Source organism: Quercus robur, chromosome 9, assembly GCF_932294415.1.
Source record: "Quercus robur chromosome 9, dhQueRobu3.1, whole genome shotgun sequence".
In the NCBI taxonomy this organism is placed as follows: domain Eukaryota; kingdom Viridiplantae; phylum Streptophyta; class Magnoliopsida; order Fagales; family Fagaceae; genus Quercus; species Quercus robur.
The window spans coordinates 33,876,061-33,892,123 of NC_065542.1; the positions used below are offsets into that span (position 1 = coordinate 33,876,061).

The 16,063-nt window shown below is 33.1% G+C and overlaps 2 protein-coding genes across 7 annotated transcripts; one reads left to right on the forward strand and one right to left on the reverse strand.

The window, feature by feature from the left end:
• Positions 1 to 251: 251 nt before the first annotated feature.
• Positions 252 to 6,385, forward strand: LOC126698158 (N-glycosylase/DNA lyase OGG1). Of its 6 annotated transcripts, none has more exons than XR_007646405.1 (6): positions 252 to 1,595; positions 2,208 to 2,418; positions 3,019 to 3,247; positions 3,373 to 3,528; positions 4,162 to 4,247; positions 5,971 to 6,385. XR_007646405.1 is itself a non-coding variant. In XM_050395174.1 (4 exons), exons 1-3 carry the CDS (start codon positions 910 to 912, stop codon positions 3,235 to 3,237), a joined length of 1,116 nt encoding a protein of 371 aa, XP_050251131.1. In that variant the 5' UTR covers positions 252 to 909; the 3' UTR covers positions 3,238 to 3,247; positions 3,373 to 3,763. The 6 variants fall into 6 exon arrangements, 1 of the variants encoding a protein (XP_050251131.1); XR_007646403.1 differs by having other exon boundaries at positions 4,209 to 4,247; XR_007646404.1 differs by lacking the exon at positions 4,162 to 4,247.
• LOC126698156 (beta-galactosidase 16-like) lies at positions 5,002 to 15,401 on the reverse strand. Its single transcript, XM_050395172.1, has 19 exons — positions 14,826 to 15,401; positions 12,713 to 12,808; positions 11,696 to 11,808; positions 11,465 to 11,531; positions 11,180 to 11,272; positions 10,916 to 11,059; positions 10,540 to 10,634; positions 10,286 to 10,394; positions 10,040 to 10,124; positions 9,820 to 9,938; positions 9,532 to 9,696; positions 9,117 to 9,298; positions 8,941 to 9,032; positions 7,972 to 8,081; positions 7,274 to 7,366; positions 6,875 to 6,982; positions 6,578 to 6,723; positions 5,960 to 6,311; positions 5,002 to 5,325 (listed from the first exon to the last, which is right to left on the reverse strand). The coding sequence occupies exons 1-19, from the start codon at positions 14,988 to 14,990 to the stop codon at positions 5,215 to 5,217; spliced, it is 2,445 nt and encodes an 814-aa protein (XP_050251129.1). The 5' UTR covers positions 14,991 to 15,401; the 3' UTR covers positions 5,002 to 5,214.
• Positions 15,402 to 16,063: the final 662 nt, after the last annotated feature.

Here is a 16,063-nt window from a genome sequence, read left to right on the forward strand (position 1 = left end):
TCTTTTTTTTCTATTTTTTTTTTCTTGTTCTTGGATGATCGGGAAGATTGGATGATCGGGAAGATTGGATGGTCGGTAAATCTGCCCCCCCCCTTTTTTTCGTCAGTCTTCTTGATCCGCCAGAGGGTCTTGATCTGCTGTTGTTCTAATTTTCTTGTTGTTGTTGTTGATCTGCTATTGATCCGAAAGAGTTGTTGTTCTAATTTTTTTTTTCTGTTCTTGATCTGCTGTTTCCAAAAGAGTTGTTGTTCTAAATTTTTTTTTTTCTATTCTTGATCTGCTGTTGTTGTTGTTTTGATTTTAGATTTGTTATTTAATAGAGGGTAATTTGGTAATTTCCTGTGAGCCCAACGGATATATCAAAACGCCCCATTCACGTTTTGATTTATGGACCTCAGGAGGTCCATAAATTTTGTGCGTTTTGGACACTATTTTTGCTTGAGTCCAAAACGCAGCTTTTATCAAAAAGTTGCGTTTTGGGCTGAGCCAAACACAATTTTTCTACAGCTTTTTCTAATATGCGCGTTTTCAGCTCCTAAAAGTGCAAACAAACACACACTTACTAAAAATGTTTTAAATGTAAAATTTATTATTTATAAAAATATTTAACTTCAAAACAAACGGAACTTAAAGAAAAATAGAGGGGGCTGCAGGTTGTTTTTATTATGATCATTTATGTTTGATTTGTCTTTTTTGGGTTACCTTTGGTATTTCATTATGTTTTCATATTGATCCCATCATCCAATTTTCTTAGTAATTGAGAAAACCCATTCCTGCCCCGAACCATTTTGGGGTGGAGGAAAACCGCAAACCGGGGCCAGACGGGTCGAGTTATACGTTAACTAGACTGGAGGGGACTGCAGGTACAGACCTAAAGAAAAATAGAAATACGCCACCAATTGCATTTGCATGCTCTCATTGTCATTCAGATTGACTTCCCTCCCAATCATGAAAAGACACAGACCCAAACCCACCCCAATCCCAATCCCACCACCAACACCGCCACTCTTCACCACCAAACCCCGCTCACAAACCCACCACAACCCCACCAAAAAACCCAAATCCAAATGGGTCCCTCTCAATCTGACCCAATCAGAGCTCTCTCTCCCCCTCACTTTCCCAACCGGCCAAACCTTCCGCTGGAAACAAACCGGTCCTCTTCAGTACACTGGCGTCGTTGACTCCCACCTTGTCTCTCTAACCCACCTCCAAAACGGCGACGTTTCGTACTGCCTGCACCACACTACAACTTCAGAGACCAGTGCCAGGTCAGCCCTGCTTGATTTTCTCAACGTGGGTATTTCTCTCAGTGAAATCTGGGAGGTTTTCTCGGCCTCGGACCCCAGGTTTGCCGAGCTGGCGTGCCACTTGGGTGGTGCACGTGTGCTCAGGCAAGACCCACTTGAGTGTTTGATTCAGTTCTTGTGTTCTTCCAATAATAACATTAAGAGAATTACTAAAATGGTGGACTTTGTTTCGTCTTTGGGGACTTTTTTGGGGACTGTGGAAGGTTTACAGTTTCACCAGTTCCCGAGTTTGGACCAGTTGGCTTCAGTTTCCGAGGATCAGCTTAGGCAGGCCGGTTTTGGTTACAGGTTGGTCGCTGTTATTCTTCAATTGAATCCTCTTTTTTAGTTAGTAAAAAAAAAAACTTGACTTGAGATACACGGAAAAGAATACATGTGGTTTGGCCGACATAACTCTTTAGTGCATTTTGGCTTAAAATTCTTTTGTAAGCAATTGATTGTGTGTGTCAATGTTGTGGAACTTACAAATATAGAATTTGATCATGGCATGGTTGTGAATTGTGATGACTTGGTAAAATTAAAATGGTGCTTGATGTATTTACTTGTTACATTCAATTCCTGAATTTGGCAAGTTATCTTACTCTGGTGGAGTATGTGTTTTCAGAAGAATAGAGAGGCAGAAGAAAATTTTAATGGATAGGTGTAAATTGACACTACCCTTGAGGACTGGACATGTATCTTATGCTTCATAACTATGAACGTTAGTCGACTTATTACAGCGATACCATTTTACGATATTCGTTTACATATACATATGGATTGGTATACATGCCTGCTCATTTCTGAATTTGTTTATTAAGTCAATGATCTGATGCATAACCTTTTTTGGCCTTACAATGTTTGCTTTATCTGCTAAGAACAATCTTGACATTTTATTTCACTCATGATTTGGATGTGCAGGGCCAAATACATTACTGGCACTGTAAGTGCTTTGCAATCAAAACCTGGTGGAGGTGAAGAATGGCTTGCTTCTCTTCGTAATATGGATCTTCAAGAGGTTATTGATGCTCTCTCTACTCTACCTGGAGTTGGTCCTAAGGTGGCAGCATGCATTGCTCTCTTCTCTCTTGATCAACACCATGCCATTCCCGTTGACACACATGTGTGGCAGGTATGCTTCCTGTGTTTTACGTTTCACCAATACCTGAAATGTGGCTATATTCTGTTATAACCAAGATAATGATTTTGATAGAAATGAAATTAACAACTTCTTTTCATCTTTTAGAATTAAAGTTCCTACTTTCTAAGTATCTTGCTGGCCCAACTTTCTGAAACATATTATATATATATATATATATATATATATAATATGGAGGCTCAAAAATGTCAGATTGTTATAAAATAAAATAAAAAAATCTTAGTTATTATGTTAAGTTGTGGGTTTAGCCATTTGCAATCATGGAATGCTGTGTCACTGATCTTGTTAATGTTTAGTTTATTACTTTCTCTTCTAATATATGGGTACAAGTTTTATAAATGCATTTTCTGTAATGGTATTGGACAAAAGAAAATATCAAGCAATTGAAATGTATAAGACCACAAGACAACCCCTCCTCCCCCCATCCCCTCAAAGAAAAAGGGGGGGGGGGGATGGTTATCGCACAGAAGCTTGCATTAGCTTTAGTTTGAATAACTAGACTGCATCTTTCCAAGTTTGTGATTTCCTGTTCATGAAGTTCTGATCTGCAAATATTTTTTCTTCTTTGGGAAGATTGCTACAAGGGACCTATTACCAGAGCTTGCAGGTGTCCGACTGACACCTAAACTCTGCAGCCGTGTGTCAGAGGCATTTGTGAACAAATATGGCAAATATGCTGGTTGGGCTCAAACTCTGCTTTTCATTGCTGAATTACCTTCTCAAAAGGCCCTCCTACCAGCACATTTTTGGAGTACCAAAGAAAAGAAATCTACAAAGACTAAGAATGGCTAAATGTGCAGAGGTAATTGAAACTATGTACTTTTTTTCTTTTGGGAAAACAATCGAAGCTATAATTGATAATTGTCAAAGCTTTCTTGCTTCCTTGATGGCAATAACTTAAATCCCTCCCTCCTCTCTTTCTTTCAGGAGCGTGATTTGTAAAAGCTATTATTGATCTCATGATCAAGATGCAAGGGGGTCATTTGAAGTAACAATTCTTTGGTAAAGGCAGTGGGATTTGAATCATGGTAGCATTTGCACAATTTGATGGAGGATGACATCAAAACTGCATGCCCTTTTCAGGTTGCTCCTCCAAATCATGTCACATCTTCTTATATATGATACAAATTCAAAGTATTTGTGCGTAGCTTGACTCATTTCCATTGTGTTGTTAATCACTTACTGAGCTGTGTAGCTCACTTTCATTGATAACTTTCAGTGTAAAGTTTAACTGAGAGCAGTAGACTTTTTCATTAATGAATATTTATTGGCTGTGGGAGATTATTTGAAATTTTATTATATTTGAGGTTTAACTTTAGTTGACGTTGTAAGTTAGGTATGAAAATTCTCCTTTATGGTACTTCATATATTCCCCATGACAAGCTGTGAATCCTTCATGTTAAGACTTAAGAATACTTCGTCTACTTTTTCTTTGTTCGTTTGTTTTTATTTATACTGTAATAACCTGTTATTTTTAAGTACACACACATGTATGATATTTTTTCATAGAATCAATACATTACTGTTGAATTATATGACCTCTACATGCCTTATTTGCATGTTAATTTGTCAATTATATGTTAGAAGGGGTATGTTTATGGGTCAAAAGAGAATTTTTTCCAACTTTCATTTTTAGTCCTTTACTATCTAAATTTCTTTCCTTATCTTGATTTTGGTGCATTAAATAATGTTATGTGATATGGTGGTTGATGGCAGGTTTTATGAGCACATGTAACCTTAACCTCAGTGTTTTTGTATTGCAGCAAGATTTCTAATTCCCATCAGTTACCACTTTGACTCTTGTAAGTTAGGCGATCAGCCATTCTTTATCTTTGTATGCACAACAAATGGTGTGATTTAATGATAATCATAGTAGTCTAGAGTCAGGTACTGACTGAGCAGTTTTTTTACTGTTATATGTCATTTATGTCTTTTAATTGATTTACATCAATGGATGTGCCCATTTCCATTGGTCTTCCCTGATTTCTTGTCTTTGTTAGAATTGCTACTTGCTTTAATTTTATGATTTTTTTTTTTTAGAAACGATTTTGTGAAAACGTTATGTTGCTTGCTTCGTGGTCACATTTCTATTTTTGGGATCATTAAGCTTCAAATGAAACAAGTGGAAAACTTCATATTCATTAAACTGACAAATAGGTTTTTTACTGAAATGAAATCTATAAGTTCAGTGGGGTCTGATTTATATACAGAATTAACTCCTGATGCATTTTTATCAACTGAGCTTCTGCGGTATAATTTGATAACTTCCATATGTATTATAGCTATGATGTCAAATTATATCTAACTGTTTCCAGTAAGGACTGGTTTGGATAGCGTCTGCGTTTTCCATGGCTGGCGTTTGGCCTTTTTGTGTCGATGCACAGGACCCACAAGTACTTCATTCAGCAACTTTTTCTTTAAAACTAGGTCTTATGGTACTATTCACACATTTAAAAATTATTTTGCTACAGTGGTTTCAATTTTCAGTTTTTAGCAATAAGCGGTATCCAAACACATCCTAAGAGAGGTTGACACTTGGAAATGGAATCCAACTAGTAATTGAAAAATTAGTCAATTTTATTCCCTTCTAATCATATAAATAATAATTCAATTATGAATACGCTAGGTTACCTAGTTACACATCATATACAGGTAACCTAGTTACACATCATATACAGGTAAAAATAGGAATAATATATATATATATATATATATATGTATATATGGATCCTTTGTCCCCATGGAAAAGATGGAACAAAATCGTCATGGTCATTTACATTGTGCATCAACCAGTAGAGATTTAGGGATGCCTGGACATGGATCATCACCAAATGTATGACTTGCTACAATGATGGAACATTTGCTCTTCCCTAGACATTCCTGAAAAAAATTAATAAGAAAATTATATGTCAATAATAAGAAAGAAGTACAAGTCACTGATTCATTTATGAGCTGGATTCATCAGTGGAAAAAAAATGCACTACTTAAATTAACCTTGCAGTGTTTTAATCTTCATTAATTGCTTTGGTTTCAAACTTTGTAAAAAAGACATTTCAGCTAGGAATAATTATCCCCTGGAACATATCCTAATCATACTGGAACTGATGCTTTTTGCTTTGTTTTCAAACTTTGTAAAAAAGACATTTGAGCTAGGAATAATTATCCGCTGGAACATATCCTAATCATACTGGAACTGATGCTTTTTCTGGATGTAAAGAATATGGAGAGAAAAAACTTTCAGATTTAAATCTTATTTTATTTTAGTTGTCACCTATCTTCTTAACAATTGGATGGAGTTTACTCCATATACTCACCAAGCTTGTTGGTCCATATACTAATAAAATAACTCTGCTTTGCATGGGAATGGTGGAAAAATTATAATAGAGGAACCGTACACTGATATTATTACCCTGCCTATTTATAAGATTACCTCCTAATCCTATGCTTTCTCCCTCTACTTAGAATTAAAACCAGTATTAATTAAATTGTCTTGAAAATAAAATTACAAGCTCACCTTTTCTACAGTGGCTCTGGAATTTGAGGAGTGACAGGTTCCAAGAATTTGACTCTCACAATCCCCAAAAGGTGTTCCAAAGCTTGCAAATGAGATCTTGGATATGGTAGTATTTGGAGGACACTGGAGCTGAACTTGAGGCCCTCTGCCAGAGTTTATTTGACAGATTTCTTCACTTTGGTCATGCCTTGTCCATGAACAAACTGGGGGCAAATGGGATTCAGAGACAAGCCCACATACTTTTGTTCTTGAAATTGTGTCCAGGGAAATTCCCAAAGGGTAGCCAATTTCTTCTTCTAGTAGAACTAATAGGTTTTCTCTAGGCTTGAGGAAGGATCTAGGTACATTGTACCTAAAAAGTAAAAAGTTCAATATCAGTAAAACGTTTAATAACATCCAAACAATTGCCCTAGAACTTGTTGAGAAGAGCAGGAAACTGGTCATGCAATAGCACTAAACAAGTTGTGATGCAATTTTCTGGGAATAAGTTGGAAGTCATAGTTAATTTTTTTTGGAATTCCATGCAATAGATGAAATGATTATTGCCTGGAGAGATCATAGTATGTGTTAAGTATGGACACAAAATTAAAACCAAAAACAAATATTTGTATAGAATACCTTGTTTGTGAAGGACTTCCTTGTGAAGTGAGGAATGATACCCAATATCGACCTATGCTCTGGCCATTGACCCAAGCCTCTCCTTTTCCCATAGAACCCATGTTCAATGCGACAGGGTCATTTCCAGGAGGTTCATCGAATATAGTCTTCCAATCAACCATGAAAACTAGATTAGTACTTGATCGAATGTATGACATGAAGTATATGTTCCTTGTTAAAATAAATACTATACATCTTGTTGCACAGATTGAACCAGGAATTGTTGGCAAAAACAAAACGAGCAAGCAGTAGTCCTACCTTATACCATGTGAGTCGTTGATGCCTAGAGCTACCATACCTACTCCATTGAATTTTACTTGACCCAAGATCTGTATAAATTTGTCGTCTCTCTCCCAACAACCCAACCTTCAGAGATGTAGAATAGTTACACATGATATGATATATTAGATATCATTGAAGTTAAAATACAATGCTTAACACAAGTGCTGATAAATCATGAGTTTTGAATGTGAGTCAACCACCCAGAAAGGCAAATCTTTATACTGAAATTGATGATAAAAAAACAGTGGACAGTTACGAATTATGAATATGCTCAATCAATGATGTGGAGATTGTTGAATTTTTTCCTGCCACTTCCAAATTCTCCATAAAAAAGAAAAAAAAAAAAGAAGCATTTTGTAGCTAAAAGGAAATCACCTGATATCCCCATCGTTGGTTGGTGAAATCCTTGCCATGAACTCTTACTCTAGTTAATCCTGCAGCTCTTCTCTCCAGATGGGCTCCAGCATCCTTCACAAACAAACCAATTTGAATGGCAGTTTCATGAAGACAAAAGCATTTATATTTCTTTATTTTGTATAGCATATAATCCGAAAAAAAATTGTACAAATAGAGGAAACATTAAACAACCATGGGCATGCCTAGAAGCTACTCCGTTAGTTATGTCAGATTTGTTTTGTTAATTAAAAGAATCACTACTGCATGTTTCACTAATATTTGCAAGTTTTTCCTCTAATCATGTGCTTATTAGAGTAAAAAAATATTATGTTTCCCAATTAAATTCAAACGTATAACTACATTGAACTTGATTGTTCTTAGAAAAAATATCGTTGTTTGAGCTTTATTGGTTAATACAACTATATCTTTGAATTTAATTAAAGAACTTAGTGTACTAAGTATTGTCCAAAATTTTTACCGAAATGAAGAATATAATCTGTCCTTAATCAAAGTGAAATAGAGTTTTATTCATCTATGTTACTTAGTTGTTAGGAGATGTCATCAAATGAACTCATTAAAATTCAATCTAGTGCCATTAGGTCACTGATTGGTTTGCCTTAATTCATAATGCTTAAAAACCAATACAAAAGAACAAGAGACATGAGATTGAAAATTACCGGTAATCCAACCATTGCACTGAGTAGGGAGATGTAGTTTGGTCCAGTTCTTAATGTAACATTTTTCTCCAGAGATAAACTTTTGTTCTGGTGACTTCCATGTGCGGATCCTAAATAATAACAGAGTAACGCAAAATAGTTATTGAAAGGCATCAATAAAAAGGTTCTGGTAAAAACTAGGCAGGATGGGAATATGTATGTGCGTAAAAAAAAAAGAAACAGGGCACCCCAAAAAGGTCCTTTATTATAGCATGTAATGAAAAGGATTCAAGAGAAAAAGGAGAGATAATTTAATAATTCAGTCTAAGCTTGGGAACATTTTCCAAGAAGCTAACCGATGTGCTAATGCAATGTCTAAGCTTGGTAGGGATGTTGGTTATGTTTTATTCCATTATCCACTGCTTGTGGTGGAGCAACTTTTAACTCTATTGGCTCTCCAACCGCTTGTGGTGGAGCAACTTTTAACTCTTGATAAGGAGGGAGTAGCTTGTAATAGATTTTACCAAAAATAATAATAAGCCTGCCATAGATTTTAACGAAATAGGGAGCAAATATGACACTATCATAATACTCTATTACTTATCAATGAGTTGGGGTATACAAATTTACACAACAACGGATATGATATGTTGTGATTGGTGCATATTAAAAATTGTGGTAGTAGAGGACTCATATAAAAGTGATATTACTCGGATCACAACTTTACACCACTTAAACAAATTGTGAAAATTATTGTGAAAAAAGATTTGTAACTAGCATTAGTGCATTACTCAGCAGGTTTAGGTAATCTGATGAGAAGAAAACGTCAGGCTTCTCATCCCCAGCATCGTGAAAAAGAGGTCATAAAATATATACATTTCCATGTGGAAGATGCATACTAAATATGGAGACTATAAATGTAGAATTTGCCTATTCATATTTGTATTACACCAACCATCTAAGAAGAAATCAAGGAATCATAAAACTTGCCTACAAAATCTCCATTTATAAATGCTTGCAGAACGTGTCCATTGGAATGCACATTCAGCACAGATTGAGCGGTTTGGTCGGGATTTGGAAATCTGAATTTACACAATAAATAGCAAGCATTTTAGAGTTATAAGGTTTAGTCACATGAACTTTTAAGACTAGTTAATTAGCTTTACCTGAAAGTGTACCAAAGATAATCAGATGTACCCTTCGTTGTACTCATCTGCTCTAAGAATGAGTTTGCTCTTAATGAAGTCTTGTGAATACTGGGGATAACTTCTTTGTGCTCTTCCCATTTTTCAATTGAATCAAACGTTCTCCTCGAGGTCACTGATCTTGTATTATATTGCGTGCTTATCTGTTCAATAAAGCAAGTTAAAATATGAAACTACTTTCTAAAATATTGAAAATTTTATTGTTGTTGTACGTGAACAAGCATTTCAGCTCCAAAATATGAAACTTCGACATATGAATGAATTCAAACAAATGGAAATGCTAATATGAAAAGATACTTAGTTAAATTGATTGATATGAAAAAGTGCAATTTATGAGAGACTCAAAAAACTTCTTGTGCATTTGAGTCTTACTTACCTTTGCAGTGTTGAAGACTGGGGTCTTGCAATCTGGTAGGATGCTGATTGATTTTCGAGGCAATTCGTATGAAACATTTTGAAAGAGAACTTTGACATCTCTTTTGTTGTCAAGGTTCACCAAAAATGCTGCACATTCTCCTGAGTTTCCTTTGAAGATGTAAGCCTGTATAGTTAAAAAAAAAAAAAAGGACTGTTCAAAAAAAAAAATCTAAGGAACAAATAATGTTAGGTGAAACAGATAAACACTAGGAAAGAATATCCAGGAGGTTATATTATATGTTCTTACTTCTTGTTTTCCACCCAAAGATAAATTTGTTAATCTTCCTGAAAGTAAAGGCTTTGAGCATAACTTTATTGCAGCATGCAATTCCTTAAGATGACCCCACTTAGGTTGTCTAATTAAACCTGAAGTCACCAAGTATCATTAGTATTATTTTTTTGTCAAAGGCGATTATTAATTCATGCATATGAAATATGTATAAAAGCAAAAATTGCAGAGAACATACCATACTCATCAAGAGGAGCTTCATCATAATAACTTGTGATTACATATTCAGATGCTGTTCTTCCAAAATTGGTGCCTCCATGATACTATAATGAAACCATATTTTCGGGGAAAGTATTGTTGGAATTGAATTTTTTTTATGAGTATAGTATAATAAAAAAGAAAAAAGAAAAAAGAAACAAAAAGTACTTAAAACAAAAGAATCTGCTAACTACTGTTTTTAATGTCAAAAAAGATATTATCATACCATATAATAATTCACATAACTTCCTCCTTTTTTTGCAATAAACAACGCAACATGAAATGCAATATCTTCCACTGATCTCAAGTATGGTTCTTCACCATACGTTTGATAACTTCAAAGAAAATACAATGTATTAGTTTGGCCAACAAAGTATTGCATATATGCTTTTAATCTACATAAAAGCAAATAAGGTTCTATTGGCTCAAACATCTATTTGAAAAAAGCTCATACAGAAAGGAAAACAATGGATAACATACAAGCTCGTCCAATTCTCTGTCCACAATGATGGTTTATTTGGTGAATTGGGTCCTGCAAATGTTTGTCCACATCGCATTCCATTGCAAGTGTTTATCTGTGAATTATAAGATTTAATTTGTTAAAAATTATAGATAAGAGTTCTCTTTTTCGTTTAGGAACAGCTAAACAAATTTCCAAACTAAAAAAGACAGCACAATGTTATTCAGTTATTTTCCTCGAAAAATATTATAATGTTTGCTCTAAGTTTAACTATATATCATACATGTTAAATCTTCTAACACACGCTCTCGTAAACACATATTATAAACATGATTTCAGGTGACATGACATTGTCTGTCTCGTACATGACTACTGCAGTAAAAGAATGAAACTAACCACTGGGTCAGGAGCATCATCTTGCTTACACATTATCCAAGGTACACCAGTTTGAAGCCCCACAGCCATCTTTGCAGCCCAACGGACATAAGGTGGCCCCTTTTCATGAAAATCTGCTTCTACATTCTTGTACTCATTCTCAATCTACATGTATCGTATACACCCTTTGTAAATAAATAAATAAGTAAAACAGGTAAGTGAGGTAACAAATTGTCAAATTTCAATATTCTTTTATAATTAAAAAAAAAAAAAAAAAGACTTAACCTGTGATAATATGATTGGCCCTCCTTGTGAAGCATACAATTTCTCTGACTTCATCATGTCTACTATTTTCTTTGTAAACCTTTCCATATGAAGCTGCCATCGACAAAAATGTTAGAATTTGTTTCATTCAAATCCACTTATCCAACCATTTGTCATACTTCATCAAATATATTAGTATTATATGGTTTATAAGTGAAACTACCATCAATGATCAATATGAGAATGAGAAATATTCTTGTTGAAAATCACAACTTGTATTGAATTTGGGAAATTAAAAGTCATTACCTTGAATGGTTTATTATCAGAACGGTAGACAATGCCTGGAATGTCATGTAACCACAATGGCAGACCCCTGAGCCCAACTCCAAAACATGCTTAGTTGCAAATTAAATTTAATGCACTAATTTTATAAAATAATTTACATTATAAAGCTTTCTAGATTTGAGAAGTAAATATTTATATATAGTATAATAAGGAGAGGTATCAAAAGAAAGAAGAAAAAAGAAGTGGCTTTACCCATAAGACCATTCGCTCTCAATGAAGGGTCCAATCCTAAGGCATGCATATAAACCGTGGGCATGAATTTCCTTTATGAATTTTACTAAATCACGTCTTCCACTGAAATCATACTGCAAAAGGCATATTGCAACCACCACCATTAATCATATTAATTAAAAAGACATATTATCACCACCGTTAACCGTTTAGTTTTATAAGAAATATTGAAATTGATAACAAAAACTAGTTTAAAAACAGTCATTTGAATGTATTTTCAATAATAATCTTTATTTTTTTATGATATTATATTTTTCAATAGTCAACTTTATATAACTTAATATTTACAATAGAGTTCCTCTAGTTTAGTCTCTCCTAGGCTAAAATGGAACTCTAAACAGATAGTTTTAAAATAGTTTCTAAAGAAAGTTTTAAAATAGTTTCAAAGGCAATTCAATGTTCTTTTTTTTTTTTTTCTTTTTTTAATTCATTTTATGAATCTAGACTATTTACTATTTCATTTTATGAATCTAAAATGAAAATTTTATTACTGAGAAAAGGAAATAATTTTTTTTTATCACTCATAATTACACTCTCCTAAAATGCAACTCTGGTAACTTAATTGTTTTTTTTTTTTTATAAAAAAAAACAGTTCTTTTTTAATGCAATGCAATTCAATTCAATGTTATTTTTTATATTTTATTTTGGTTTATTCTATGAATCTAAATCATTCATTTCATTTTGTGAATATGAAATAAAAATTTATTATTGAAAAAAGAAGAAGAAAAAATCATCAATCACAATTTCTTGAATATATACATACACACACTTAAAATTACCTAGTTTTATATCACTACTTAGAGTGTTCGCTTTGTAGAAGGGTTTGTGTTAGTTTTAGCACACTAAGTAAATCAAGCTAGATATCAAGTGAATTATACAATAATATAGTCAAACCACAACCATTAATCATACTATAAAAGACACATTACTACCACCATTAGTGAATATAAAAGAGAAAGAGAGAAACTAGGGTTTCACCTGCCCAAGTTGGGGCTCGTGAAGGTTCCAAAACACATAGGTTTGAATCACATCTAATCCTCCTTCTTTGGCTTTCGCAATCAAAGATGGCCACATCTACATCAACACAAAGATTAAGAGACACTGTTACTTTGTTTTTTTAGTAATAAAACAGAAGGTTTATTAATACTTTTGAAACTTGAACATCAACATGTACAATGTACAATGAACAATATAGAATCAAGAGACTCATCTTACCAAACATCAAGGCCCTTCCTTATTATGAGCTTCACATTATTAACCTTTGTTGGTCTGGATGAATACTAGCTATAAAGATATTAACCTTTATTTTCGCCAAATTTTTTTAATAAGGTAATCTAATGTATGTCTAATGAACAAAGGGACAAGTGTTTGTGTATATATATATATATTTGAAGATTAATCTTAGACATAAATCACTACTCTTGTATGTCTTGGGGCTACCATCTCTTAATTTTCTCATTGGATACTTTCTATTCAAGAGGGAGATGGTGATGAGCTCCCCAAATACCCTCATTCTTTTGTTTATTAAATAAAAATTATCTCTATTAAAAAAAAGAATGGAAAAAAAAAAAAATGGATTTAGCCGGACTGACCCTGTAATTTAAGAATTTATGGGCCGCAGTAAGCCCACTATCTTAAGAGGAAGAATTTTGTATGATGGGGATATATACATAGGGGTTCAAGTCGACCCTATGTGAAGGAGTATTATATATCTTCTAATACAAAATAAAATTTTATATGTCGGGTAATTCGATTGAGATAAGGGGGGTATTATATATCCTATCACTTTTGAAAGAATATTCCAAGTTTCCAACACCCCCCACAGAAAAATCCAACCAAAAACAAGTTAAAAGATAAATAGCTAGCTAAGTCATATTCATGGAGAAAAGCTACTCTAAAACGTGGGTTGAGTTCGTAAGTAGATTTTGTTTTGCGTAAAGTAAGAGGAATAAATAGCACTATTATGCTAATAAACACAAAAAACATAAGGTATTACAGGTCTACAACAAAAACAAGGACCCAAGTGCATTTTTTTTTTTTTTTTTTTTTTCCGTGATGTACACGATATTGGTCTTTTTCCTTAAATTTATGAAAATGATAAGACACCCGAGAAGGAAAAGTTGAAAACCTCTACACGCATTGCCTATTTGCCATGCCGATTTTGGTTTATATGAATTAAGGGAATATTTACTATTTCCTTTTACAACAAAATACTCATGAAGATTTTCTAAAAAAAAAAAAAAAATACTCATGAAGATTTTCTCCCAAAAAAAAAAAAAAAAAAAAACTCATGAAGATCGTGTTAAGCCCTTGAATTTCTCCACAAACAAATGTCTTACCTAACTAAGATAATAAGAACTGGATTCTCAAAATAAATAAAATAAAAAGAGATGAAAAGAATTGGATGATTTCATTTTTCTCTATTCCCATTCCAATCCCATCACATGAATCAAAACTTTTGTATTTATGTTTGTTCTTCCTTCATATTTATATATATATTTTTTTCCAGCTTAATTAATTAACTTCCACACAATTTAGGCAATTGCCTAGGGCCCAAATAAAAAAGGCCCCATAATCTTGTTATGTATATATAACAACTTAAAATAAAATATAGTATTTCGAACTTATTTACTTTTTCCTTTGAAAAAGTGCTTTTCTAGCTAATAATTAAGAAATTCGTATATATTTTCTCTCTATCTCATGATGAGAAAAAAAAAAAAAAATCATCATTTACCCAAAAGATTCTTTCCATTCTATAAACAAAAATAATACTTAATAAATATGTGAAATAAAAATAGTAAATGCACAAAACTGTTTCACTAAAATCATTGCCTTAGGCCTCGAATCTTGTTGAGTCGGCTCTGTTTTTTTTGCAATGTTCTCAAATGGAAAATAATAGAAAGATGAAAAACAAAGAATGGGCATGTTTGATTGCAAATAAAAAATGTACAACAACCAAATTTAAGTTTCAAAATTTTGAATTTGACTATGGATACCCAATAGCCTTTTGATCACATATATTATATATATTTTTGAATTTAAATAGGAAAAAAAAAAAAAAAAAAACCCACACCCAGAAAGAATAAAATACCTCAGGAGTGCTACGAGGATAGTGAATTGAGCCAGAGAAAAGCATCTTGTGCTGGCCACTGATGATTAAGGATCTTCCATCATATGTTACGTTTCTTCCACAAGCCAAGCCAAAAGCATTCAAAAACAGTAAGAAACAATACAACAGTATCCACAATATCTTCATATTGCTTTCTCAATTCTCAGTCTCGCAGCTCTTTATTTGTTTCAATAACTTTCTCTCTCTTCTCACGCTGCCATATAAATTTGATTATGTCTTTGTGCTAGAATTTGGTATTCTAGCGGCTAAAGGGATTTGAATGGATGATTTTTTTAATTATCTCAATACTACTACTACGTAAAGCTTTTACAGGTTATAGAGATAAGAAAGAAACTGAGCTAAGCTATATAGTTTGGTATAGTAACGGATCGATGAACTTCATAGCCTTTGTATGGACTTAGGTTTCTCATATGAAATTTATTTCTGCGTGGAGTTGGAATAGAAGTAGGTGATTATAAGATGGCAAAGAAACCTGTTTATTTTAAGGAGCAAAATCTGAAGGGTCTCCTACCGAAAGAAACAATGAAAAAAAAAAGTGAAGGGTCTTTCTATAGAATTTCATTTATTAGGTATTGTTGGTTTTGTTTAGAAAATTCAAATATTTAAGGAAACAACATTTAAAATGCTTTGGGTTTATTAGAAAGGTATAAATTTCTAAAATTATTCTCATTAATTTAAACTTAGTGAAAAAAATGATGTTGACTTTTTAAATAAAATATAAGGAAAATTTATTTATTAACTTTGAAAAAAAACTACATTTTATGGGACATCCTAAAATTAAATGGAGGACCCACAATTTGAGACAAAAGTGTATTTATTGTTAGAAAACTAAAACAAAAGAGTTGACTTTCCACAGAGAGAGTAGGTTGGAGAGTCGAAGACAAAGAATGTCCGACACAAATAGGGGAGCATTACCCTGCTCAAATCCTTTCTTCGAAATAGTGGTGGTTCTACGGGTTCTCTCTCTCTCTCTCTCTCTCTCTCATTTTTTTTTTTAATTATTTAATTCATTGTTTTGTATTTTTACAGTAAATATAAAGTTTTAGGGAAGTGTTTGTATGTGAGTGAATAAATAATGAGCTATTAAAAGCGGTGAGTTTTTTTTTTTTTTTTTTTTTAAGAAAATTAATGATGTGATTAGATGTTATTGGATTGTGTAAAATGGAGGGTCGATGCTTGACATCATTATTAAATTTATT

What these genes read in the sequence shown, in the direction of transcription:
- LOC126698158 (XM_050395174.1), top strand. Translation starts at nt 910, where the DNA reads ATGCTCTCATTGTCATTCAGATTGACTTCCCTCCCAATCATGAAAAGA. An exon ending in CAGGCCGGTTTTGGTTACAG is followed by an intron (nt 1,596 to 2,207) that starts GTTGGTCGCTGT and finishes TTGGATGTGCAG; the next exon opens with GGCCAAATACATTACTGGCA. An exon ending in TTGACACACATGTGTGGCAG is followed by an intron (nt 2,419 to 3,018) that starts GTATGCTTCCTG and finishes TTCTTTGGGAAG; the next exon opens with ATTGCTACAAGGGACCTATT.
- LOC126698156 (XM_050395172.1), bottom strand. Translation starts at nt 14,990, where the DNA reads ATGAAGATATTGTGGATACTGTTGTATTGTTTCTTACTGTTTTTGAAT. An exon ending in CTGATAATAAACCATTCAAG is followed by an intron (nt 11,273 to 11,464) that starts GTAATGACTTTT and finishes TGTCGATGGCAG; the next exon opens with CTTCATATGGAAAGGTTTAC. An exon ending in ACCAACGATGGGGATATCAG is followed by an intron (nt 6,983 to 7,273) that starts GTGATTTCCTTT and finishes ACATCTCTGAAG; the next exon opens with GTTGGGTTGTTGGGAGAGAG.